The 27,606-nt window shown below is 36.7% G+C and overlaps 1 protein-coding gene across 5 annotated transcripts in view; it reads right to left on the bottom strand.

The window, feature by feature from the left end:
• The window catches only part of BCL2L13 (BCL2 like 13), a 93,779-nt gene that overhangs the window by 33,531 nt on the left and 32,642 nt on the right, over window positions 1–27,606 (bottom strand). The window contains exons 3-6 of one of the 5 annotated variants that reach the window (XM_058559155.1): window positions 24,366–24,473; window positions 14,402–14,558; window positions 9,794–9,863; window positions 2,481–2,624 (exon numbers count right to left, since the gene is read on the bottom strand). In XM_058559155.1, the coding sequence (XP_058415138.1) occupies window positions 2,481–2,624; window positions 9,794–9,863; window positions 14,402–14,558; window positions 24,366–24,473 (479 nt within the window). Of the gene's footprint in view, window positions 1–2,480; window positions 2,625–9,793; window positions 9,887–14,401; window positions 14,559–24,365; window positions 24,474–27,606 lie in introns of those variants that run through there. The other 4 variants (XM_058559159.1, XM_058559158.1, XM_058559157.1 and 1 more) reach the window with 4 other exon arrangements.

The following is a 27,606-nucleotide window of genomic DNA, read 5'->3' as shown; positions in this document are numbered from 1 at the left end:
AGGATAGCTGATGATATGAAGAAACTATTTTGAATTTTTTTTGATGTGACAATAGGATTTTGATTAAAAATAAAAAGAGAACCTTTATTTTTTAGAGATACACACTGAAATTTTTATAAATAAAATTATATGATGTCTGGATTTTGCTTCAAAATAATATTAAGAGTGGAAGTGATTAGGGTGTGAATAAAGCATAACTGGCAATGAGTTGATTGTTAGGGATGGGGATTCATTATACTATCTTCTCTATTTTCATATATGTTCAAAATTCTCCAAAATAAATCGCTTTTAAAAAATTAAGTAGTATAAGAGAATTAAGAAATAAAAATCCACTATATCCTCCTCCAAAAAATAAAATAAAAGGATATTATGAACAGCTCTATGCCAACAAATCTGAAAATTTAGGGTTAATACCCTAGAAAAAACATCAAAGCTGACAAGAAAAACCAGAAATCTTCTCTCAAAGAATACCAGGTAGGTTTTAGAGGCATGTTATAAGAAGCAAGGCATCAACAATTTGAATCTTATACAAGTTATTCCAGAGTATAGAAAAAGAGGAAACACTCTTCCCAACTTAAATTCTTTTATGAAGCCACCAGACCCTTAAAACTGAAACCAAATAAAAAAATTACAGCCCAACCTCACTCACTGAGATTGATAAAACTAAATGGTGAAACAATTAAAATTACTCATTTTAATATCAAGAAAAAGACAAGGATGGCTGCTAACACCAATTCTATTAATATTGTACTGGAAATCCTGATTAGTACAATAAATTTTTTAAAAAGATAGACTCATGAAGGAAAAAAATTGTCATTATTCACAGATGATGTGATTTTTTATGTAGAAAACCCAGGGCTGGCCCCGTGGCTTAGTGGTTAAGTGTGTGTGCTCCGCTGCTGGCAGCCCGGGGTTCGGATCCCAGGCGCGCACCAACGCACCGCTTCTCCGGCCATGCTGAGGCTGCATCCCACATACAGCAACTAGAAGGATGTGCAGCTATGACATACAACTATATACTGGGGCTCTGGGGGAAAAATAAATAAAAAATAAATAAAAAATAAATAAAAAAAAGAAAACCCAAAGGAACCTAAAGATAAGTAATCAGAATACTGTAATAAGAGAGTTTAACAAATTTGCCGGATACACAATCAATATGGAAAAGTCAATGTGACAAAGGTACCATAGTTATGTAAGATGTTTACACTAGGGGAAAGTGGTGAAGGGTATACGGTAATGCTTTATCTTTGTATCTTTTTCGTAAATCTAAAATTATTCCAAAATAATCTTATTTTAATAAATGATTTTAAAAATTAGTAAGTCTGACAATATTAAGTGTTAGGGAAGATGTAGAACAACAGAAATTCTTATATACTGTTGACAGCGTAAGTTGGAAAATCACTTTGGAAAACACTTTGGCATTATCTTGTAAATTAGAACATGTTTATACTCTTGGATCCAGAAATTCTACTCCCAAGTATACACCCAGAGACACTCTTGCACATATGTATAAGAATACTCATAGAGCAATGTTTGTAACAGCAAAAAGGTGAACATGTCTACTGACAAGATTATATAAGATAAATAAATTACAAATAAATAAATTGCAATATATGTACACAATGGAATACCAAACACCAGCCAACATGTCAAGCTAGATCATGCATTCCCAATAGGGATGATTTCGAGGGTGAAAATTGGTTTGGGGAGGTGGGGGAAATCTTAGATATTAATATTACAATGGTTGTGGCCCTCCAAAGGGCCACAGTACATAAACAGACTTATATCTGTGGTATCAAAACTTCATAGGGTGGAGGGAAGGAGATGATTAGGATAAAAGTGTCTAAAAAGGATCCTTAGGGGGAGGGATAATGTAAAAAAGGTTGGGAAACAATGACCTAGGTGAATCTCAAGAACGTAACATTGAGTGAAAAAAGCAAGTTACAGAAGAATACATATAATATGATACTATTTACATAAAGTCCAAAACATACAAAATATATTGTCTAGGGATACATATATGTTTGTTAAACTATAATAAAGAAAACACACAATTCAGAATAGGAGTTACCCTTGTGAAGTAGGTAGGAACATGAAGAAATCTAGAAGAGGCATATAAGGAGATTCAAAAGTATTGGCTGTGTTCTTTTCTTGGACTGGGATAGTTAATACATAGCTGTTTATTTTATTATTCCTCATCCCTTAGTTATTTATATATTTTTTATTGGTATGAAATGTTTCATAATTAGAACTACCTAAAAGAACCACTTAAAAATACCACATATCACCTTATAATAAGTAAAATCTTAGTGGCTTAACTTAAATTGTATGAATAGCCTTTCAATTGTATGAATAGCCTTTCCATTGATTGTCATCCAGTCAATGTTAAATAATATTAAAAATATTAAACCTATGCTGTTAAAAACAATCATGAGGGACTTAATTAAAAAAAAAAATTTAAAAAAAAACATAGCTCATACCCAGCCACCTTGCTGAATGATGTACTCTGCTGCATAGTCCTCCAGGTATGTCACGCCAAACTGCAGCAATGTACTCAAAGGTTCTTGACCACGTCTTGTCAACTCCAAAAGCATTTGTCGTAGCAAAATCAGAGGCACCAAAATCTTCAATGCAAAGATGAGAGAGTAGAAAAACAAACTGAAATTCTTATAATTCATTTTATATGTTCAATTACTAGAAAATTATACTCAGATATACCATTAAAGAATTTCATTTTTATTGTAATAAAGAAAATAAAACACTGACCCCTACGAGAATTTTTGTGAATAATGCATGTAGGTTTTATACCATAGGATGATAGAAACAATTATTATATAAAAATAATTGGGCTCATATGTGTGTGTGTGTGTGTGTGTGTGTGTGAAACAACATATGTATAGGAAATTCACCGAAGCATTATTTATAATAGCAAAAGACAGAAAACAACCCAAGAGGGACTGGTTAAATCAATTTTGGTCATCCAGTAAAATATCATTTAGTTGTTAAAAAGATTGTTCACTGCTCAATCACCAAGGAATTATTTTCAGGAAAAAAAGCAAGACACAGGAGACTGTGTACAGTGATGGTACCACTTACGTAAAAACACAAAACAGAACACATACACATACATATTTGTATCATCCTATAGTATCTATGGAAAAAATATATAAGAATCTGGTAATAGTGGTAGCCTAAGAAGAGGAGAACTAGGTAACTGGCAGCAAGGGTGGGAAAATATTTTTCAATGTATTATCTTTCTGTACTTTTTGCATTTTGTACTGTGCTTTTAATACCTACTTGAAAACAAGAACTTTCAAAATTATGAGCTATCTTATAAAAGTCATGAAAAACCACAGGGGCTATTATCATTCCTAATAACCTTGTGGTTCAATATTTAAAAACCATCAAAATTTAGACAGAGACTAACTACAGACCCTTGTATTCCCCCCAAAATTGCAGAATGAAAAGAACTATTCTCAGTTAACCATCTGCATGCAATCTCTTTTGCCTGAAACATCAAGAGGTCGCCACATGACTGGAAAAGGAATGCAAAAGGAAATGAAACCAATTCCAGTTCCTTGTTACTGAATGCCAAGGTAATAACTGAGGGATTATAAAATATTTCTGCAGAAGAGGACAAACGAAAACCCAATGAGTTTATATTCTTACTAATATTCTTTGGCTTTTAAGTAAAAGCATCCCTGAGGAATCTGTATCAAAGTCTGACAGAAAGAATACAACAAACATATATCTTCACTTTTTGATATTCTAAAAGAACCCCAGCCCAGAATATATTTTAAAACCCTTCGTAAACTAATGGAGGGTATGGGGGCTATAAAGAATATATTAGGCTTTCTCCACAATTAGAAAACCTGTCATACTATTAAAAACAAACACAAAAAACTGTTGTTCATCTAGCCTCAGTATTTTGTCTTAGCAGGAGTAGTAAAGGATAGCTTATAAATCAGCCTTGCTGATTCACATATCCACCTCAAAGGCCTGGGATGTTCTGTACCTTAAAACATTCTGATTTCCCATAATAATCTACTCATATGCAAGATTCTAAAGTTACTCGTGTTTAAGCTCTTAGGGAAATGAGTTGCAAACATTTTATACTTGCTATATAAAATAATACATTTATTTGTTCCAAATTTTTCTCTCTCATGTATCAAAAAGTAGATGCCCTAGTTTTACTATATAATAATCTAGAGATAAATCTGTAATCCTCTTTCACTACTGTCTTAATTTTAGTCCTTAATCATATTCCCTCTCATTCACTATACTTTTTAGGCCAAAATCTACTAATCTTTTAGTCCGTTCTTCATAAGGCAATTCCTCCACTGCTTTGATCATTTAAGTTCTCCTTTCCTGGATCTTCTCCACCCCAATTATATACTGCTTGAAATCGCAGTAACCAGAGTACAGAAACTTTATTTTATAGGACCAACCTCTTCCATTTGGTTGATAATACTCTTGGTGGTACATGTTACATCTATTTTACCTATTTGACATATTATCTTCAGGGACCTGTATGAAAATTTCCAGACCCACTATCTTTTAAGTATAGTTTAGATTGTCTTTATATAGTTAAATCCATTTACCCTCTTTGTGATCACACGCAAAGCTGCACGAGTTATTTCTACATCTGATCCCCATCAATTTGGCATTTTACTACCCACAAGAATGTTTTGTGTGTGTGTGTGAGGAAGATCAGCCCTGAGGTAACATCTGATGCCAATCCTCCTCTTTTTTTTTTGCTGAGGAAGACTGGCCCTGAGCTAATATCCGTGCCAATCTTTCTCTACTTTATATGGGACGCCACCACAGCATGGCTCAGCAAGCAGTGTGTGGTGGCTCAGCAAGCAGCGTGTCGGTGTGCGCCCAGGATCCAAACCAGCGAACCCCGGGCCGCCGCAGCGGAGCGCACGCACTTAACCGCTTGTGCCATCGGGCTGGCCCCTACCCACAAGAATTTTATATCATATTTACACCTGATATATTTTGTACTCCCCTTCCCATAGTATTAAAGAAACGTTAAAATAAAACTGGATCCCCAAGCATCCATTCCTAGAAGATCCCACTATCCACATCTCTAGGACTAAAAAGCAATCAAACAGTCTTACCCTTTGAATTCCTTGCTTTAAGTCATTTCCTTACTGGATAATAGTAATCCACACAACACATATAAATTATTTTTTTCTTCAGTAACTTTTGCAATGGAATGCTAAGGTACTTTTGACCATCAAAAAGGATGATCTCCAGGGGCTGTTTCCTCATATGTACCATGTGGCATCTTCCTCCAATAGGTTAGACTTAGCTAACAACATTATCCTCTTATTAAAGACTATATGTGGGCCAGCCCCGTGGCTTAGTGGTTAAGTGCACGCGCTCCGCTACTGGCGGCCCGGGTTCGGCTCCCGGCCGTGCACGGACACACCGCTTCTCCGGCCATGCTGAGGCCGCGTCCCACATACAGCAACTAGAAGGATGTGCAGCTATGACATACAACTATCTACCGGGGCTTTGGGGGAAAAAAACTAAATAAATAAAATTATAAAAAAAAAAAAAAATAAAAAAAAAAAAATAAAGACTATATGAGCTTGGCTGGTGTAGAGACAAAGTACACCAATTTATAGCTCAGAGAGTCTCCTCCAAAAGAACAGATATCTGTGATGATAAATTACATATTTTTTGTCCATCAATCTACTATTTAACCTTTCTATGCCTTAATAATTCTAGTAAATGTCACATGCCACAATTTTTATCTGTACCTAATTTATTATTAGGTTTAAATGTCTTTGACCTATATGAGTCAAAATAAAATTTAAGAGACAACGAGACCTTATGTATCAGTGATGCAACAGGAAATAGAGAAGACCACCAATCAAGTATTCTTGCCAAAAAGATTAAACCTGAATATGATCAGGCCTCTAGATCTATCTAGCAATGGAAAGGAAATATAGATACAGAGGAACACGTTAAGTGACATCTCAATGATGCAGTCAATAAAATCCAGAAGGTAGGAAATTTTACAAGACAAATAACTTGCAAGTAAATTAGAGAAAAAGCAACAAGAGAGAGAGTGAGCCTACATATTAAAAGAAACTGAAGTCACATATTATATGATCACATTTATATGAAATGTCCAGAATAGGCAAATTCATAGAGAGAGAGTAGTGTTGGCAGAGGTTGGGAAAAGCAGGAAATGGGGAGTGACTACCACTAGGTATGGGATTTCTTTGCGGGGAAGATAAAAATGTTCTGGAACTAGACAGTGAAGATGGCTGCACAACACTGTGAATGTACTGAAAACCACTGAATTGTATACTTTAGAATGGTAAATTTTATGGCATATGAATTACATTTCAATTTTAAAAAAAAAGAAACACTTAAGAGATATATCAACCAAATACAATGCATGAGCCTTGTTTGGATCGCGATTAAAACAAATCAGCTTAGAAAAATACCTTTATGAGACAATTGGGAAAATCTGAATACTGACTAGATGATGTGATATTAGAATTACTGTTAATATTTTGAAGTGTATCAATTTTGAATGGTATTATCAGTTGGTTAAAAAAGGGGATACGTGATCCTTGGGAAATACATACTAATGTATTTATGAACAAAATGATATGATGTATAGGGTCTACTTCAATATAATCTAGAGGGAGAGTGGGAAGAGTGTGAACAAGACCAGCCACATATTGATAATGTTGAAGCTTAGTGATGGATACATGGGATTTGCTATACTACTTTCTCTGCTTTTGTGTATGCTTGAAATTTTAATAATAAAAGATTTTAAAAGGTTAGTGATTTAACACGCCACTAACAGTTAACCAAGGCAAATAATTCATTTATCTTTGTTATCATTTTTCTAAAGTCTATTTATTACACTATGAACATCATGCACTAACATTCTAGCTGGCTTTTTCCCTTTGATGGTTATTTTCTTCTTTTTTTTGATAAGCAGATAAGTACATAAGAAAAAAACAATACTGAGATAACTACTATGTATTACTTAATGTTCTGGCACATATTCCAATTATTTTTCTAGGCATATACATACTATGTCGTCCCTCGGTATCTGTGAGGGATTGGTTCCAGGATTCCCCACAGATACCAAAATCTGCGATGCTCAAGTCCCTTATATAAAATGGCGTAGTATTTGCATATAACCTACACACATCCTCCCCGTATACTTTAAATCATCTCTAGATTACTTATAATACCTAATACAATGTAAATGCTATTTAAATAGTTGTCACACTGTATTATTTAGGGAATAACGACAAGAAAAAAAGATCTGTACATGTTTGGTAGAGAGGCAACCATGGTAGGCCTTTCGATCTGCAGTTGGTTGATTCCATGGATGTGGAACCATGGATACAGAGGGCTGACTATATACAGTCTACATTTATATACATGTACATTTTTTTTTAAAAAAAAGATCATACTATTAATACAGGTTTATGACCAGCTTTTTTCCTCCACTTCTTTTGATATATTTAAAGAGTATTCTACCAAGATGCTTTAAGATCCCTAGACAGATAAACATATTCAGTTTGCCCTAACCAGGCATGCTTTGTGGACATGTTTTTCTTTTCTCTCTGATGGGTGTTTCATTTGAGCCTCATTTACCTGCCAGAGAGCCACATTCATTTAACAATGTTATATCAGAATTTTGCAAACATGTATGCAAAATGTAAAATATGAGCTAACTGCTTCAAATTAGCCATCTGGTTTTGATTAGGGGGGCGTTTCAGTTGCCTATCATAAGACAGGTTCCTTTCAGGCCTACAGGACTTAGAAGGAGAGTAATAGTGGATGCAGCAGAGCAAGTAATATTCTAATTGGCATTCCTCATTTACATGAGGGATTCAAACCACAGCCTCAAAGATCAACAGTAGGCCCTTGGTCCAGATGAGGGACTAAAATGAAGCAGGGAATGGAAAAAAAGGACGGCTAAAGACTAGGGTTTACTCAGATTTTTTAGGGTAACCCTAGGATCAGGTCAGAGGAGGACATACATGATTTGATGATAACAGTTACTAGACAGGAGTGACAGGAAGAAAACATAAAATAGGGGAAGAAGGCTAGTAATACTAGGTACCTAAATATTTGTTGTTTGATATACTAAGAAATATATCATAACCAAGCTCATTTTTATTCATAAAAACTATTTCAAATTTCCATATAAGAGAGGTTTTTTTTACTCCAAGAAAGCAAATGAAACAAACAGATATTTTAACAAATTATTTATAGCTAAGTAACAGTAAAATTCCATAATAGTGACTATTTCGGAACAAGGTCTCATGTGTTAAATCTAATATAATAGGTGCTCTTTACTGAGTGCTTACTATGGTAAGCACTTATTTTTTTATTTTTTAGCACTTTTAGAAGATGTGCTAAAAAAGTATTTAACATGTATTATGTCATTTAATTCTAATAAAACTTATGAGGTTAGCATTATCATCTCCATTTCACGTATGTGGAAATTAAGACTGAGAGAGCTTAATTAACCTGTCCAAAGACATACATCTAGTCCATGACAAAGCTGATATCTGAAACAAGTCCGATTACAAAGCCTATGATGCTAATTATTATGCTATAATGCCTCCAAAGCATATATTAAGGTGAGTAAAAATAATATACCTCAATTAGGTCACATGGTCTGACTCGTATTATTAACGATTCTGAGTAGAGGTGGCTATTTATAAAAATAATTCTACTGAATTTTCTCATCCCTGGCACTACATCACTAAGGGCCATACTTCTTCCTCAAATTGAGCTGAGCCATGCTATATTGCATCCCACTAGATTCTCTGCCTTTTCAGACTGTAGATAATACAGTCTGAGATAACAGATAAGCAGTATGGTATAGTAGGAAAAAAACACTGAAGCTGGAATCAGAAAATCTTAGCTCTAGTGTCGGTTCCAGTATTTACTAGTCAAGGGGTCCTAGACAAGTCATTTAACTTCTTTCTCTGATTATTCACCTGACCTAACTAACTAAACAAATAACAAAACAAAAGCTAAGGGGCCGGCCTGGTGGCAGAGCGGTTAAGTTCGTGTGCTCTGCTTTGGCGGCCTGGGGTTTGCCAGTTCAGGTCCTGGGCACAGACCTGCACACCGCTCATCAAGCCATGCTGGGGCGGCGTCCCACATGGAGCAACTAGAAGGATGTACAACTATGACATACAACTATCTACTGGGGATTTGGGGAGAAAAAAGGAAAAAAGGAGGAAGATTGGCAACAGATGTTAGCTCAGGGCCAATCTTCCTCAAAAAACCAAAAAAAAAACCCACAAAAGCTACTAAAATCCATTCTGCCTTCTGCAAACGATGGTTGTAATGATCAAACGAGATGTGACATGAAATACTTTGTAAACTATAAAACACAAATGGTATTATTCATTTAAGAGACCCAGAAGAATCGTGTCCCAAATGAAGCCGTAATTCTTTCTCCCCCCAGACACTCACGTGTTAACAAATAATCATCTGGAGACAAATGTCCTGTCTAATGCAGAGAAATGAAGAAATTATGGAAAATTCAGGACAGATAGGAAGGAAGAGTGGCATACTATGGGATGCATATTTTTGGGCCAACCAGAACCTTACAGCATTAATTAATCAAAAAACTCCTTTAATCAAAAATATCCACTTACCACAGTTGGATTTATGCATTAAATAATGAGCTCTAACAGTTTTCTCTTATATAATGCTAGCAATTACTTTTTTACTTTATCAACACATTAAAATCTTGTAAGACAAAAGATAATTTGGTTAATACCTTATTCCAGCCGCTGGCATGAACTGTGGTCTCCAGTGTACATTCCCGATATGCCTGATATGTCACTGGCCTGCAGAGATTTTTTTTAAAAGTCTGTGTCATAAAGAAGGAAAATTCTAAATTTCCAGATGAATAAATATACAGTCACTACTCTGCTGTTGAACTTTTTGCTAAAGTAACAAAGATTATTCAACATATTGTTTTGTATGAGAAGTGGCTTTTAACATTTGGTATGCATTTTCTTCTTCAAGCATTCTCTAGAGGCTGAGATGCATGCTACCAGATTGAGAAAGCAGTTAATAACATAACAAGATAATAATAAATTTTTTATAATTGCTTGAAACTTATCCAACAGGATTTCTATATTGCAGATAAATATAAACACTGGGTTATTAATATAGGATCAAGTAATAACAAAAATTACCTCATTCATAAAACTTAAAGCACAATTTAACTTTTTTAAAAGGCAAAAAATCTAAAATATCTGAAAATTAAAGAGACCTGTCAATGGAAGATTTTTCAAATTGAGGACATAAGGAGTTAGAACAAACAAGGCCAGTAAATGGAGCTCTGTTTTTAACTTCGAGTCTTATGACATAACATCCTGGAAGCGGGAGAGAAAAGCCTTTCTGATCATTTCTGTATAAGTTCTATTCATACCCAAAACTCAAATCATTGAGTGATGACAACAACGCTCACTCATTAATCTACTGAGGGCCTTTAAGTACTGTATTCTAAGCCTTCATTTCATGCACAACTTAACAACAACAAAAATACTTGGTACCAAGTAACACATTAAGGAACCAATAGCTTGGGTAACAGATGTAATAAAGTTTACCTCCCCGCCTTTTGTGGGCAAAGTATTAACATATAGGAGTCTTTCATAGGATTTTAAAATACATTCCAAAGGCATTTTCTGCTCTGATGACTCTGGTTTGTCATCTCTTCAGCCTATGAATATTTAAGATTGATAACAGCTACCACTTATTTGTAGCCTACTGTTGGGTTTTATATTTTTATATATTTATATTTTATATTACATATTATCATTTTACATATTAGGAAACTGAAGCTCAGAAAAGTCAAGAGACTATCCCAAATCCACATAGCTGGCAAGCAGCAATGTAGGAATTCACACCCAATTAGATCTGGCTCCAAAGGCCACACAGCTCCTATTTTAAGTTAGGATTTTGACACATGCCCTGATAATGTCTAGATGCCACATATGGCTAATGTGCATTTGAAACGTGACTAGTGATGTGCTGAAAGAACAATATACAACTAGATTTCAAAGACTTAGTATGAAAAAAAGAATGTAAAATATCTCATTAATAATATTTTATCTTGAGTACATGTTAAAACTATAATATTTTGGGGGCCGGCCCGGTGGCGCAAGCGGTTAAGTGCGCGCGCTCCGCTGCGGCGGCCCGGGGTTCGCTGGTTCAGATCCCGGGCGCGCACCGACGCATTGCTTGGTAAGCCATGCTGTGGCGGCGTCCCATATAAAGTGGAGGAAGATAGGCACCGATGTTAGCCCAGGGCCGTCTTCCTCAGCAAAAAAGGAGGAGGATTGGCGGATGTTAGCTCAGGGCTGATCTCCTCACAAAAAAAAAAAAAAAAAAAAACTATAATATTTTGGGCCGGCCCCGTGCCTTAGTGGTTAAGTGCGTGCGCTCCGCTGCTGGTGGCCCGGGTTCGGATCCCGGGTGCGCACCGACGCATGGCTTCTCCAGCCATGCTGAGGCCGCGTCCCACACACAGCAACTAGAAGGATGTGCAACTATGACATACAACTATCTACTGGGGCTTTGGGGGAAAAAAAATAAATAAAATAAAAATTAAAAAAAAAAAACTATACTATTTTGAATATATTGGGTAAAATCACATATTATTAGAAATCCTCATTTTTTATGTGGTTGCTAGAAAATTTTAAATTACATATATGTGACCTGCATTATATCTATTGTACAGTGCTACTCTAGATATTTCAGAAAACAGTTCTGATGACACAGGAATCATTCTTTTCTATAAGTCAGTATAAAACCAACACTTCAGTGATGCTGAAAGAAGATAAGATACCAGGGATGACCTTTTTAATAAGAGCTTTTAATAAGACCTTTTTAATTTAATATGTACTACCTTCCTGATATATTCCCAAGAAAGTAAGCTTAGAATTTTTTAGAAACCTTGGGCTAAATACTAGGAAGTGGTAAAATTTGAACTTCAGCAGATACTATACAGTCTACCTACCTATATTCTCCCTGAAGCTTTACTTGTGTATGTCAGTCCCTTCCTTTCCTGAACAGTTTGATGTTGCTGTGGATCACAGTAGTCTGTATTGGTAGTTTGTCTATCAGGCTTAAAGTACTTTAGCATCCTCCAGAATGAAACATGATTTGAAACATTATATGTACACGCATATATGCACATAAAAGATCCAGCAGATTAAAACATTTAAAGAAAATCTAATACGCAGAAAAGTAAGTAGCTGAAAAATCAGCCCTATCTAATCAGATGTTTGAACAGAGCAAAGAAGAAAAAGCGGGGCGGGGCAAGGGGGGATGGGGGGGCAGGGGCACCTTTGAAACTGCTGGTGCTTGGCTATGCGGAAGAGTTCAGGACTGATTTCCCACTTTAATGAAACTGTTTGGAGGAGTAGGTGGTATTTTCCACCTTAGAAGATATTGCCATCAACCTGTATAATACTTCTAGTTCATCATCAGTTAAGTTATTTTCATGGTATTAGTAACAGAGCTTAACAATTTTCAAAAGTAGATTTCTGAAAAATATTTATTCATAAAGACACCCGACTTTGATATACAACCAGAAGTACCAATCTAAAAAATAATTATACCAGTATTCAGGGTTGGGGAAAAAAACAAAACAAGTATTCATCCAAGACAATATTTTTAAAAATATAATTTACTTTGCAGTGAGACAATATCAATTTTTCCCGTAGATTATGAAAAGGACTCCAAAAACAATACTTATTTTTTTAACTATACAATACTGTTCTTCAGAGAGCTTATAATATCGCAGTCAAGTTAAAATTAACAGATGGAGAAATTGAGATATAGAGCAAAATGGTTTGCTCAAAGCTACAAATAATTTGTATCAAAATTGGAAACAGATTTTTTTGCCTTATACTTCTCAGTTATTTTACTCCCAGTTCCAACAGCTTTTACAAGTTTTTTCGTTTGCTTTTGCAAAATAGGTTTTGAAACCTCAACATATAAAATTATGAAAGTATAGCTGCTCTGGTTTCAGAAGAGTGGAGAGGGGCTAACAAGCCCCACCCACTCACCCTTTCCCTCCCATCCCCTCCTAAGGGCCCCTAAAACTGAAAGCCACAGCTGTACATCCAAATTTCCTATTTAAGTTTTATTTCTCAACACTCTAATCTCTCCACATTTATCTTTAAACTTTTCTATATATAAAGTTAAGAAAATCCAAATATGCTTTTCATTTTACTGTTTCCTATGTATAATTTGGATTTTTACATTTGCTCTTGTCACCAGGATATGCAGAAACAAACAATTCTCCTTAAACTTCAATTGCTTCCTTCTAACAAATGGTAAAGTATATAAACTTTGCCTACACGGAAGTAAGGAATCACCTTACTACGACAGCAATTTGGCATCTGAATTTTGGCCTTTCAGTGAAGGAACAGTCTTCATCCCATTTTTAAATAGCTGTCAATCTTCATTAAAACAAATATTTTTTCTAATTCATACCAATTCCTTAATGATTCTTAGCAAAGAATTAGGGGAAGTGAATTTTAAAGAGTTACAATAAATGACTTGATTCTATTTTAATATACTTGCACTATGAGCTTCTTGCTTTTAGCTTTAAAAGTCAGAACCACAGCTAGGAGAGAAGTTCACACTATAAGAATGTGGTGGGGCCGGCCCAGAGGCGCAAGCAGTTAAGTGCATGCGTTCTGCTGCGGTGGCCCGGGGTTCGCCGGTTTGGATCCCGGGTGCGCACCGATGCACTGCTTGGCAAGCCATGCTGTGGTGGCGTCCCATATAAAGTGGAGGAAGATGCGCACGAATGTTAGCCCAGGGCCAGTCTTCCTCAGCAAAAAAAACAGGAGGATTGGCAGATGTTAGCACAGGGCTGATCTCCTCACAAAAAAAAAAAAAAAATGTGACAGCAGTTCCACAGACAGAAGTGTGACCCAAAGTTGAGCAACATCTGGGATATCTGAAATTCTGATATAATGTTAATCCCACATTGCAAGGCATAAAATCCTAGCCAATATATTTATGTTGGCCACTAGAGAGAATGGCAGTAAAAAGTGGTCAGGACAAGTGAAACAGCTTTTATTTACAACTCAGTGAAAGCATCTGTTGAAACCTGACAGTTCAACAAGTAAATACAAATGATCAAATTCATGTTGGAACAGTTAAACCACTGCTTTGATGTAAAAGTTGTCGCTCAAAACTCAGAGATGCTTGGGAAAGCAAAAGAAGGAAAATGAAGAAAAGTAAGTGAGAAAAGAAGTGACACTGTTCACTTAAACACAGCCTTAACCAACCCAGTGGTGCATAAGCGATCAAGAGACTACTGAGAGAACCACGTTCCCACTCAGCAATAGTAACTCACTGGCTGAGGAGCATTTGCAACGCCTTCTGTAGAGGCTCTTTCAGGTCCTGTGACACTTTCTCTCCAAGCTGAGCCAAGCAGTCTTCTACTGAGCTTTCTGGGTTAGCAGGGCTGAATACAGGAGAAGTATGACGGTCAAAGCCTGTGCTGGTAAAGGCTGAAGACAGGGCAAAAGAAAAGCCTAATTTAATAAACAATATCAAAAGTTGTACTATAAAAACTCAGAGGATTAAGATACTTACTATTGGGAACAAGCTAATAGTTATAAGCCACTTAAAAAGGTCAGATAATCATTATGGGATATTAATCTTTCCTGGAACACAAAATCTGATAGGTCCTCAACTTTGAGATTTTTTTTTTAAAGGAAGGATGTTTATGGAAAATCTTAGTTTCAAGAGAAGAAAAAGACTAAACTGACATTTTAAAATATACAAACCAATTTAGTGTATTACTACAAACCAATTTAGTATAAGAATGATAAATGAGAGACAACTCCTAGTTCTATCATCCCTCTGTTAATAGTTTGTTTTTACCTTTATAAATGTGGCACTTTTTCTATTTTATTTTTTATTGGAGTCACATTGGTTTGTAACATTGTATAAATTTCAGGCGCATATCATTATTCTTCTATTTCTGCATAGATTACGTTGTGTTCACCACCCAAAGCCTAATTACAGTCCATCACCACACACATGTGCCTTGTCATCCCTTTCTCCCTCCTCCCTCCCCTCCTCCCCTCTGGTAACCACCAATCCAATCTCTGTCTCTATGTGTTTGTTTGTTGCTGTTTTTGTCTTCTACTTATGGGTGAGATCATACGGTATTTGGCCTTCTCCCTCTGACTTATTTCACTTAGCATAAAACCCTCGGGTTCCATCCATGTTGTCACAAATGGCTGGATTTCATTGTTTCTTATGGCTGAGTAGTATTCCAGTGTGTATATATACCACATCTTCTTTATCCATTCGTCCCTGATGGGCACTTAGGTTGCTTCCAAGTCTTGGCTATTGTGAATAATGCTGCAATGAACACAGGGGTGCATGTATCTTTACACATTGGTGTTTGCATGTTCTTTGGATAAATACCCAGCAGTGGAATAGCTGGATCGTATGGTAGTTCTATCTTTAATTTTTTGAGGAATCTCCATACTGTTTTCCATAGTGGCTGCACCAGTTTGCACTCCCATCAGCAGTGTATGAGAGTTCTCTTCTCTCTAAATGTGGCACTTCTTAAACCAGATTCTAATCAGTTTATTCCACCTTAGAGGATGAAGAGATTACTTTTATACCCTTTTAAAAATGAATTTTCAAAGTCAATATTCCTTTACAGAAATAAATTTTAAAACTATGAAGGTTATACAAGTTGTACATGGAAGTAGTCATAGCCTACCCCTCTTCAGCTGAAACCTCCAGCATCTGACCTGCTTCCTTACTCCATGTTATATAGACTTAGCCATTCTCTAACTGTAGGAAGAACAGGTAGAATCATTGTTGCTTCAGGGTGCAAATGGATGCAGGGCATAGAATCCCAGTAGCACAAGCAGCTTGTATCCACTCCCAAGAGTTATCAAAAACTTCCATAAAGTATTCATTGCATTAATCTAAGGCTTGCTCCTAGAAGGCTACAAATTTTACTACAGACTTAAGCATGTATTTCTTTATAAAAGTGCTTGCATCCAAGAAAGATGCAAATGGCTGCAAAGCTCACAAATATTTTGTTGTTCATTTTAGTGATTAGTCTCAGATAATATGGGGGTGCAATAAGTGAGAGCATGTAAGCTTTTGTTGCGTTTTTTCCTTTTCTGCCTTTTGCTCATTTTACTAACTATAAGTACTTTTATCAGAAATGGACAAAGACTTGGAGTGATGTCAGCATCACGGAGGAGTGAGCTGTTCCTTTAGTCTCTTATTCCTAAGTTACAACAAAACAGACATTCATTAACCAACACAGGATTCGCTACAATTCAAAGCAGGACGTCTGAGAGATCCACGCAGCCATACATCTGAAGATGAGGGTACTGGATCCCCAGGAAGCAGTGGAAGGAGGTGAGAGGATCCCCTACCCTCCCCAGCAGCAGTAATCTAGGTCACAGGTCCTCACACAGTAGCCAGCACAAGACTGTAGGAGGAGGCGGGGGAGCAGGCAGGCCCTCACGTGAACACTTTCGCTTTGAGAGTGCAGTCCGGCCCACGGGAATGCTCCATGTGAGTAGCGCAACTCAGCCACCGTGTGGGCAGCCCCACTAAGCGCAGTAGCCCAGGCGAACTGCCTGTGAGCGCAGAGAGGGCCCACATGTGCAAAAGAAAGTGCCTCTCTCCCCTCCTCTCCCACCTAGCACACCAGTCTGGTCAGTCCCTGGAGATGGCAGCAGTTCCACACCAGAGCACCTGCGTGTACACGTGTGACCCGCCAAGTGGCTGAGGCCAGCAGGCAAACACAGACAAGCCCTACTGGCACAACATCCAGCAGACGTGGTGGGTTCAGAAAATACAGCTCCTGCCCACCCCCAACAGAGGTGGCAGGTAGAATCTGTGACTTGATACTACCACTATGCACCAGCAAAGGATTACTTCATCAAGCACCATGAAGAACTACATTAACACTCCAAAGTAGAGGGAAAATGACAAGCCTCCAGAAACCAATCCTGAACTCACAGAAATTTACAATCTAAATGACAGAGAATTAAAAATAGCTGTCATAAAGAAACTCAACGAGTTACCAGAAAACTTAGAAAGACGGTTCAGTGAACTCAGGAATAAAATTAACGAGCAGAAATAATTCTTCACCAAAGAGATTGAAACTCTAAAAAAAAAAAAAGCAAAGAGAAATTCTGGAGATGAAGAACACAATAAATGAGATAAAAAAACAATCTAGAAACTCTAAAATACAGAGCTGACGTTATGGAGGACAGAATTAGCAATTTAGAGGACAGAAATATAGAAATGCTTCAGGTGGAGGAGGAGAGAGAACTAACACTTAAAAAAAATGAAGAAACTCTTTGAGAAATATCCAACTCAATTAGGAAATGGAACATAAGGATGATAGGTATTCCAGAGGGAGAAGAAAAGGAGAAAGGAGCAAAGAGCTTGTTCAAAGAAATAACAGCTGAGAACTTCACAAACCTGGGGAAGGAACTGGACTTATAAGTATATGAAGCCAAAAGAACTCCTAATTACATCAATGTAAAAAGACCTTCTCCAAGGCATAAAATAGCAAAACTAGCAAAAGTCAATGCCAAAAAAAAAATATGAAGGGCAGCAAGGCAGAAGAGAATAATCTACAAAAGAACCCCTAGCAGGCTTTCAGTGGATTTCTCAGCAGAAATCTTACAGGCTAGGAGAGATTGGAATGATATATTCAAAATACTGAAAGATAAAAATTTTCAGCCAAAATACTCTATCCAGTGAAACTATCCTTCGGATATGATGGAGAAATAAAAGCTTTCCCAGATAAAAAAAATGCTGAGGGAGTTCATCCCCACTAGACCTCCCTTACAAGAAATGATCAAGGATGCCCTCATATCTGAAACAAAAACGCAAAGGTTTACAAAGCTTTGAGTAAGGAGATAAATAGACAGACAAAATCAGAAAATTGCAGCTCTCTATGAGAACAGGTTAGCAAACAATTATAACATAAAAGATAAAGGGATGGATGGATTAAAAGTGGCTGGATGGATTAAAAAATAAGACCCAACAATATGTTGCCTCCAGGAAACACATCTCAGCTCTAAAGACAAACAGGCTCAGAGTGAAGGGACGGAAGACAATACTCTAAGAAAATGTCAAGCAAAAGAAAGCAGGAGTTGCCACCCTTATATTAGCCAAAGCAGACTTCAAGATAAAAAAGGTAGTGAGAGACAAAGAGGGGCAGTATATAACGATATAAGGGACATTCCACCAAGAAGACATAACATTTATGAATATATGGACCTAACACAGGAGCACCAAAGAATATAAAGCAACTATTAACAGATCTAAAGGAAGAACTTAACAGCACCACAGTAACAGTAGGGGACCTCAACACCCCACTTACATCAACGGATAGATCATCCAGACAGCAAGTCAATAAGGAAATAGTGGACTTAAAAGAAAACCTAGACCAGATGAACTTAGATATATATGGAACATTCCATCCAAAAACAGCAGAACACACATTCTTCTCAAGTGCACATGGAACATTCTCAAAGATAGACCATATGTTGGGAAACAAGGCAAGCATCAATAAATTTAAGAAGACTGAAATATCAAGTATCTTTTCCAACCACAACTCTATGAAAGAAATCAAGCACAAGAAAAAAGCTGGGAAAGTCATAAATATGTGGAGACTAAACAATATGCTACAGAACAACCACTGGATTGATGAGGAAATCAAAGGGGAAATCAAAAACTACCTGGACTACAGAAAACAGTATAGAGACTCCTCAAAAATTAAGAATGGAACTAGCATACAATCCAGCTATTCCACTGCTGGGTATTTATCCAAAGAAGATGAAAACACTATACACGTAAAGATACATGCACCCCTGTGTTCATTGCAGCATCATTCACAATAGCCAAGACTTGGAAGCAACCTAAGTGCCCATCAGGGACGAATGGATAAAGAAGATGTGGTATATATACACACTGGAATACTACTCAGCCATAAGAAACGATGAAATCCAGCCATTTGTGACAACGTGGATGGAACCTGAGGGTATTATGCTAAGCGAAATAAGTCAGAAGGAGAAGGTCAAATATCGTATGATCTCACTCATAAGTAGAAGACGAAAACAACAACAAATAATCACAGAGAGACAGAGATTGGATTGGTGGTTATCAGAGGGGAAGGCAGGAGGGAGGAGCGTGAAAGAGATGACTAGGCACGTGTGTGTGGTGATGGACTGTAATTAGTCTTTGGGTGGTGAACATGATGTAATCTATACAGAAATCGAAATATAATGATGTACACCTGAAATTTATATAATCTTATAAACCAATGTTATCGCAATGAAAAAAAAACACAAAAAACGACCATAAAAAAAAAATACCTGGAGACAAATGAAAATGAAAATACATCATACCAACTCCTACGGGATGCAGCAAAAGCAGTGCTAAGAGGGAAATTTACAGCCATACAGGCCCACCTCAACAAACAAGAAAAATCTCAAAGAAGTAAGCTTAAACTACACCTAACAGAACTAGAAAAAGAAGAACAAACAAAGCCCAAAGTCAGCAGAAGGAGGGAAATAATAAAGATTAGAGCAGAAATAAATGAAATAGGGACTAAAAAAACAATAGAAATGATCAATGAAACTAAGAGCTGGTTCTTTGAGAAGACAAACAAAATTGACAAACCCTTAGCCAGACTCACTAAGAAAAAAAGAGAGAAGGCTCAAATTTAGAAACAAAAGAGGAGAAATGACAATGGATACTGCAGAAATACAGAGGATTATAAGAGAATACTATGAAAAACTATATGCCCACAAACTGGATAACCTAGAAGAAATGGATAAATTCTTAGACTCATACAACCTCCCAAAACTGAATCAAGAAGAAATAGAGAATCTGAAGAGACCAATTACAAGTAAAGAGATGAAAACAGTAATCAAAAACCTCCCCCAAAACAAGAGTCCAGGACCAGATGCCTTCTCTAGAGAATGCTACCAAACATTCAAAGGAGATTTAATACCTATCTTTCTCAAATTACTCCAAAAAAATTGAAGACGGAACACTTCCTAACTCATTCTATGAGGCCAACATCATCCTGATGCCTAAACCAGGCAAAGACAACACAAAGAAGGAAAATTACAGGCCAATGTTGCTAACAAACATAGATGCAAAAATCCTCAACAAAATATTGGCAAAATGAATACAGCAGTACATTAAAGGGATCACACACCATGATCAAGTGGGATTTATACTAGGGATGCAAGGATGGTTCAACATCCACAAATCAATCAATGTGATACACCACATTAATAAAATGAGGAATAAAAATCACATGACCATCTCAATAGATGCAGAGAAAGCATTTGACAAGATCCAACATCCATTTACGATAAAAACTCTCAAAATTGGTATAGAAGGAAAGTACTTCAACATAATAAAGGCCATATATGACACACCCACAGCCAACATCACACTTAATGGTGAAAAACTAAAAGCCATCCCTCTAAGAACAGGAACAAGACAAGGGTACCCACTCTCACCATTCCTATTTAACATAGTACTGCAGGTTTTGGCCAGAGCAATTAGGTAAGAAAAAGAAATAAAAGGAATCCACATTGGAAAGGAAGAAATTAAACTCACTGTTTGTAGATGACATGATTTAGAAAACCCTAAAGAATCCATCGGAAAACTATTAGAAATAATCAACAACTACAGCAAAGTTGCACAGTACAAACTCAAATTACAAAAAGCAGTTGCATTTCTATACATTAATAACAAACTAGCAGAAAGAGAAGAATACAATCCCATTTACAATCACAACAAAAAGAATAAAATATCTAGGAATAAATTTAACTAAGGAGGTGAAAGACCTATACACTGAAAAGTATAACATTATTGAGAGAAATCGAAGAAGATATAAAGAAATGCAAAGATATTCCATGCTCATGGATTAGAAGAATAAACATAATTAAAGTGTCCATATTACCTAAAGCAATCTACAGATTCAATGCAATGCCAATCAGAATCGCAATGACATTCTTCATGGAAATAGAACAAAGAATCCTAAAATTTATATGGAATAACAAAAGACCCCGAATAGCGAAAGCAATCCTGAGAAAAAAGAACAAAGCTGGAGGCATTACAATCCCTGACTTCAAAATATACTACACAAAGCTACAGTAATCAAAACAGCATGGCACTGGCACAAAAACAGACACACAGATCAATGGAACAGAACTGAAAGCCCAGAAATAAACCCACACATCTATGGACAGCTAATCTTCAGCAAAGGAGCCAAGAACATACAATGGAGAAAGGAAAGTCTCTTCAATAAATGGTGCTGGGAAAACTGGACAGCTACATGCAAAAGAATGAAAGTAGACCATTATCTTACCCTGTACACAAAAATTAACTCAAAATGGATTAAAGACTTGCATGTAAGATCTGAAACCATAAAACTTCTAAAAGAAAATATAGGCAGTACACTATCTGACATTGGTCTTAGCAGCATCTTTTCAAATACCATATCTACTCAGGCATGGGAAACAAAAGAAAAAATAAACAAATGGGACTACATCAGACTAAGGAGCTTCTGCAAGGCAAAAGAAACGAGGAACTAAACGAAAAGACAACCCATCAACAGGGAGAAAATATTTGCACATCATATATCCAACAAGGGGTTAATTTCCAAAATATATAAAGAATTCATACAACTCAACAATTAAAAAACAAAGAAACCGATCAAAAAATGGGCAGAGGATATGAACAGACATTTTTCCAAAGAAGACATACAGATGGCCAACAGGCACATGAAAAGATGTTTACATCACTAATTATTAGGGAAATGCAAATCAAAACTACAATGAGATATCACCTGTCAGAATGGCTATAATTACCAAGACAAAAAATAACAAATGTTGGAGAGAACGTGGAGAAAAGGTAACCCTCATACACTGCTGGTGGGAATGCAAACTGGTGCAGCCACTATCGAAAACAGTATGGAGATTCCTCAAACAATTAAAAACAGAAATACCAGGGCCGGCCCCGTGGTTTAGCGGTTAAATGCGCGCGCTCCACTACTGGCGGCCCGGGTTTGGATCCCGGGTGTGCACCGATGCACTGCTTCTCCAGCCATGCTGAGGCCGCGTCCCACATATAGCAACTAGAAGGATGTGCAACCATGACATACAACTATCTACTGGGGCTTTGGGGGAAAAATAAATAAAATAAAAATTAAAAAAAAAAAAAAAGAAATACCAAATGATTCAGCTATCCCACTACTGGGTATTTATCCAAAGAACTTGAAATCAGCAATCCAAAGAGACTTATGCACCCCTATGTTCACTGCAGCATTATTCACAACAGCAAAGATGTGGAACCAACCCAAGAGTCCATCAACTGATGAATGGATAAAAGAAGATGTGGTACATATACACAATGGAATACTACCCAGCCATAAAAAAAGACAAAATCGTCTCATTTGCAACAACATGGATGGACCTTGAGGGTATTATGTTAAGCAAAATAAACCAGACAGAGAATGGAAAACACTGCATTATTTCACTCAGATGTGGAAGATAAACACATGGCTAAAGAGAACAGATTAGAGGTCACCAGAGGGGAAGGGGGTGGGGGTGGGTGAAAGCGGTAAAGGGGCACATATATATGGTGATGGATAAAAACTAGACTATTGGTAGTGAGCACGATGCAGTCTATACAGAAACTGATAAATAATAATGTATGCCTGAAATTACACAACGTTATAAACCATTATGATCTCAATAAAATAATTTTTTTTTTAAATGGACAAAGGCTTAAAATAGAATTGGAATTTTAATCAGTTAAAAAAGTTGGTAAAGGATGGGCCGGCCCCGTTGCTTAGTGGTTAAGTGCTCGCGCTCTGCTGCTGGCGGCCCGGGGTTCGGATCCCGGGCGCGCACCGACGCACCGCTTCTCCGGCCATGCTGAGGCCGTGTCCCACATACAGCAACTAGAAGGATGTGCAGCTATGACATATAACTATCTACTGGTGCTTTGGGGGAAAAAGTAAATAAATAAATAAAATTTTAAAAGTTGGTAAAGGAAAATAAAAGAGAAGATTAAAGTTAGGTTTCTGGATTATTTGTAAATTTCTATTCATATTCTTTCTCTACTAACAGGGAACTGATTTATAAACATAATTTATAATTTTTCTTGTTAAAAATTATTGGGCAATATACAGCCACAAAGAAACTTGTACGAGAATCTTCATAGCAGCATTATACATAAAAGCCAAGAAGAAACAACCTAATATCCATCAACTGATGAATGGATAAAAAAAATGTATAACCACACAATGGAGTTTTATTCCACTGTAAAAGGGAATGAAGTACTGAAACATGTTACAGATGACCCTTGAAAACACTATGCTAAATGAAAGAAGTCAGTCACAAAAGACCATATAGTGTATGATTCTCTTTTCGTGTATATCCATAATAGGCAAACACACTGAGACAGAAAGCACGTTAGTGGTTGCCACGGGTGGGGCTGGGGGCAAGGGCTGGTGGGAGTAGAAATGGGAAGTGACCGCTAATGTGTATAGTGTTTCTTTTTGGTGTGTTAAAATGTTCTAAATTTAGATTTTGGTGATAATTATACAATTCTGTGAATATACTAAAAACCACTGAACTATACACTTTAAATGGGTAAATCTTATGGTATGTGAAATATATCTCAATAAAGCTGTAAAAAAAAAAAAAAATCACTGGGCCAGAGGTTCAATGCAGTGTTACTTATGGAAGGCAAAACAATAACCCAAATGCTCCCCTCAATCACAGGGAATGATTGAGTAAATATTCACTCAGTACAGAATTTCATGTAGTTAAGTAGAATAACTATTTTAAAAGTTTATGATGTAATGTTAAGTACAAAATATGTGGCTATAAAATTACATGTACGTCACTATTACAACTATCTATAGCATATATGCATGCAAAAATGGAAGCAGCTTACTTACATTTTTCCCTTTAATGTTATTAATTATAAAGAGACCAAATACAAATCAAACCACATTGAATGGAAAGTACCTTAACACGATCGTTTAATCCATTACTTTAGCCAGAAAAGGCTACATCTAAACTGTTGGGTATAGTTGGGAAACTTTTAAATATATCCCCCAGGAAACAAAAAGGATACCTTCTAGTTTCACCCTTATAATCCTACATCAATGAAGTTGTATAATGTTGAGAACACTGAACTGTAAAAAGTCAAATTATATCAACAGCAAACTACACCAAACAGAATCTACTGATTAACTAGGAAGATAAGGATAAACAAACCTTCAGAAATTTCTTTGTCCAGGGATTTTAGCTCTTCTTCAATTTCAGTTTTAACTTTTAATAAAATTTCTTGATCCAGAGATTGTGAAGCTACATCTTGTTGGGCTCCTGAAACCAACAAAAAAGGTTACTATTGAAAGTGGGAGAGAGAAGCTATTATAATATGGGTAGTATTTTAACTATTAAGTCAGAAAATACAAAATCAAAACTCATTATCGAGGCTAGGGGGATAGGAGATATTTAAAGAGTAGGACACTGATGGGCCGGCCCCGTGGCTTAGCGGTTAAGTGCGTGCACTCCGCTGCTGGCGGCCCGGGGTTCGGATCCCGGGTGTGCACCGACGTGCCGCTTCTATGGCCATGCTGAGGCCGTGTCCCACGTACAGCGACCGGAAGAATGTGCAGCTACAGCATACAACTATCTACTGGGGCTTTGGGGGAAAAAAATAAATAAATAAAATTAAAAAAAATAATAATAAAGAGTAGGACACTCAGGCCTGGGTAGGTTATACCACTACTATAGAGTGGTACATGTGATTGGAACTCATGTCAGTCCAAACACAAAACCACTCATCCAGGCTGTGTCTTCCTCATCTTCTGGTTGGGCAGCTAGGAAGGAAATGCTCAGAAACATTTTTGACCTAATAGAAAAGAAACCTGAAAGGTTGTCTAGATCAGTGATAATATCTTTTGACATTAACATTCACAGTCCCTTATCTTCACATCTTTATGCAAACTGCAGCCCAAGAGAATGCCTATTATCATCAAAAGATTTATCTCCTCCAACTTATGAATATACCAAAAGTACCAGGCACAAGCTATTCTCACTCAGTAAAACGAAAAGGAAGGTCCTGGTCTATAGCACAGAATGGAAAACAGGGCAAGAGTCTAAAGGAGAAAATTAGACCAGACATTTGAGAATTTACTAATTTCTCCTGCCTCAGATAGTTGGAGCAGAACTTCATCACTTCATCTAAAACACTGAATCCAAATATGACACCTGTCACCCTTCCCATTGAGAAAAATTATTTATAGACACATTTCTAGTACTTTTCTTTTTTTTTTAATTTTTATTTATTTATTTATTTTTCCCCCAAAGCCCCAGTAGATAGTTGTATGTCATAGTTGCACATCCTTCTAGTTGCTGTATGTGGGACACGGCCTCAGCATGGCCGGAGAAGCGGTGCGTCGGTGCGCGCCCAGGATCCGAACCCCGGCCGCCAGCTGTGGAGCACACGCACTTAACCGCTAAGCCACATGGCCAGCCCTCTAGTACTTTTCAGTACTATTTTCGACCACTGACAAGTTTTATAAAGAGAAGGGTGAGCCGTTTATATGTTTTCATTTTTTGTAAGCAAAAAATTCTAAATTCAAAGATGAGCTTATTAATTTAGGCCAAGAAACTTGATTATTATAGCATCTGTGGGTCTTTAAAATACCTCTGAAAAACAAAAAGTTAGACATTTCTATATCTCACAGATTCTATGATTAGTTTTCAATTTTTCAAGTTCACAAAAATGATTTTCCTTTAGGCCACATAAAACACTTGCCTTCTGAGCTGAGACTGACCAAAATAAAACTCAGACTCTTAAAAGAATTTTTTGCAGAAAATATAAGATTCCTTATGTATTTCTAGTTGAAGTGCAACTACAAAGGATCCCCTCAAGGTCATAGTTAACATATATTTTGCTTAATGACATTTCATTTATTTCTGCCTACATAAATACCTTAGATGAAACTACATACATAAAAACTTTAAAACATTACATAAAGCAGACACAATCTATTATGCAAAATTTGAAGACAATGTATCCTATGAAGAAGGTAATCTTTACAAATTCTCATAAAGCATAAAAGTCTATCTTTTTACAGATAGGCTTTTTGTCCCCCAATTTGTTTTATTGTGGTAAAATACAAATAACATAAAATTTACCATCTTAACCATTTTTAAGTGTATAGCTCAGAAGTATTAAATACATTTATAATGTTGTGCCACCATCCATCTCCAGAACTCTTTTCATCTTATAAAACTGAAACTCTATACCATTAAACAATAACTCTCCATTTCTTCCTTCCCCCTAGCCCCTAGAAACCACCATTCTACTTTCTGTCACTATGATTTTGACTACTCTAAATACTTCATATAAATGGAATCGTACAGTTATTTGTATTTTGGGGACTGGCTTATTTCGCTTACAGATAAATTTTTAATAAATCTCAAGTATTGTTTATAATTATAACAGGTTTTCCTTTTAGCAGTAATTTTTAGTTTTAGATGGCTCTGCAACAGCACTGATTAATATAACTACACTAGGTAAAGTGACTTCCAGAATATACTGTGACATTATTAAAACACCAAACACAGACTGGGAAATTAGTTTAAGGTCAGTCTCATTTCTTCCAGTGAAATTATCTCTCTCCCCTCTGGCTTCCTGGAAGACACCTCAGTAAAGTGGAAGATAAGCTTTGGAGTCAAGCATTCCAGCTCATCATTACATGGGACCTTGGACAAGGAAAATAATCTTCTTCAGCCTCTCCTCTTATGTAAAATGGGAAAATAATAACCAACACAAAGGGATGTTGTCAAGGGCAATGAGATAAATAAATTAAGTCTCATCACATCAAAAATGCTCAATAGATAGTAGCTCCCACTCACCAAGCCTTTTTTGTTTTTTTGCTGAGGAAGATTCACCCTGAGCTAACATCTGTTGCCAATCTTCCTCTCTTTTTGCTTGAGGAAGATTCACCCTGAGCTAACATCCATGCCAATCTTCCTCTATTTTGTAGGTGGGTCGCCACACAGCATGGCTGTCGACGAGTGATGCAGGTCCATGCCCAGGAACCGAACCCAGGCCGCCAAAGCAGAGCACACCGAACTTGACCACTAGGCCACAGGGCCGGCCTCTCATCAAGCCTTTTTGATTCTCTAAAATGTTGTTAACTATTTGACAATGATCTTTCCACAAACCCTGTCTCTGTGAACAGAAACAGTTCATCATAAATTTCTAATCAATGATGCTTATACATATTCTGCTTTCAGTACTGTAAGAGTCTGGATCAGCAGAAACCACCTTCTGACAGTTTAGATAATGCCAAGTGACAGAAAATAGGGCTGTTATAACACAAACTAGGAGAAATCTTGGTAGGCAGTTACTCTTGCTCTTCAATTGCTATAAGAAAAAATAATCAATTTAGATCCATTGATCTAAAACTAAAATCTTTTTTTCCTGAGCACATGTCCA

This window comes from Diceros bicornis, chromosome 17, assembly GCF_020826845.1.
Source record: "Diceros bicornis minor isolate mBicDic1 chromosome 17, mDicBic1.mat.cur, whole genome shotgun sequence".
NCBI lineage: Eukaryota > Metazoa > Chordata > Mammalia > Perissodactyla > Rhinocerotidae > Diceros > Diceros bicornis.
The sequence above is the reverse complement of the archived record's forward strand: the minus strand, read 5'-3'. Positions and strand labels throughout refer to the sequence as shown.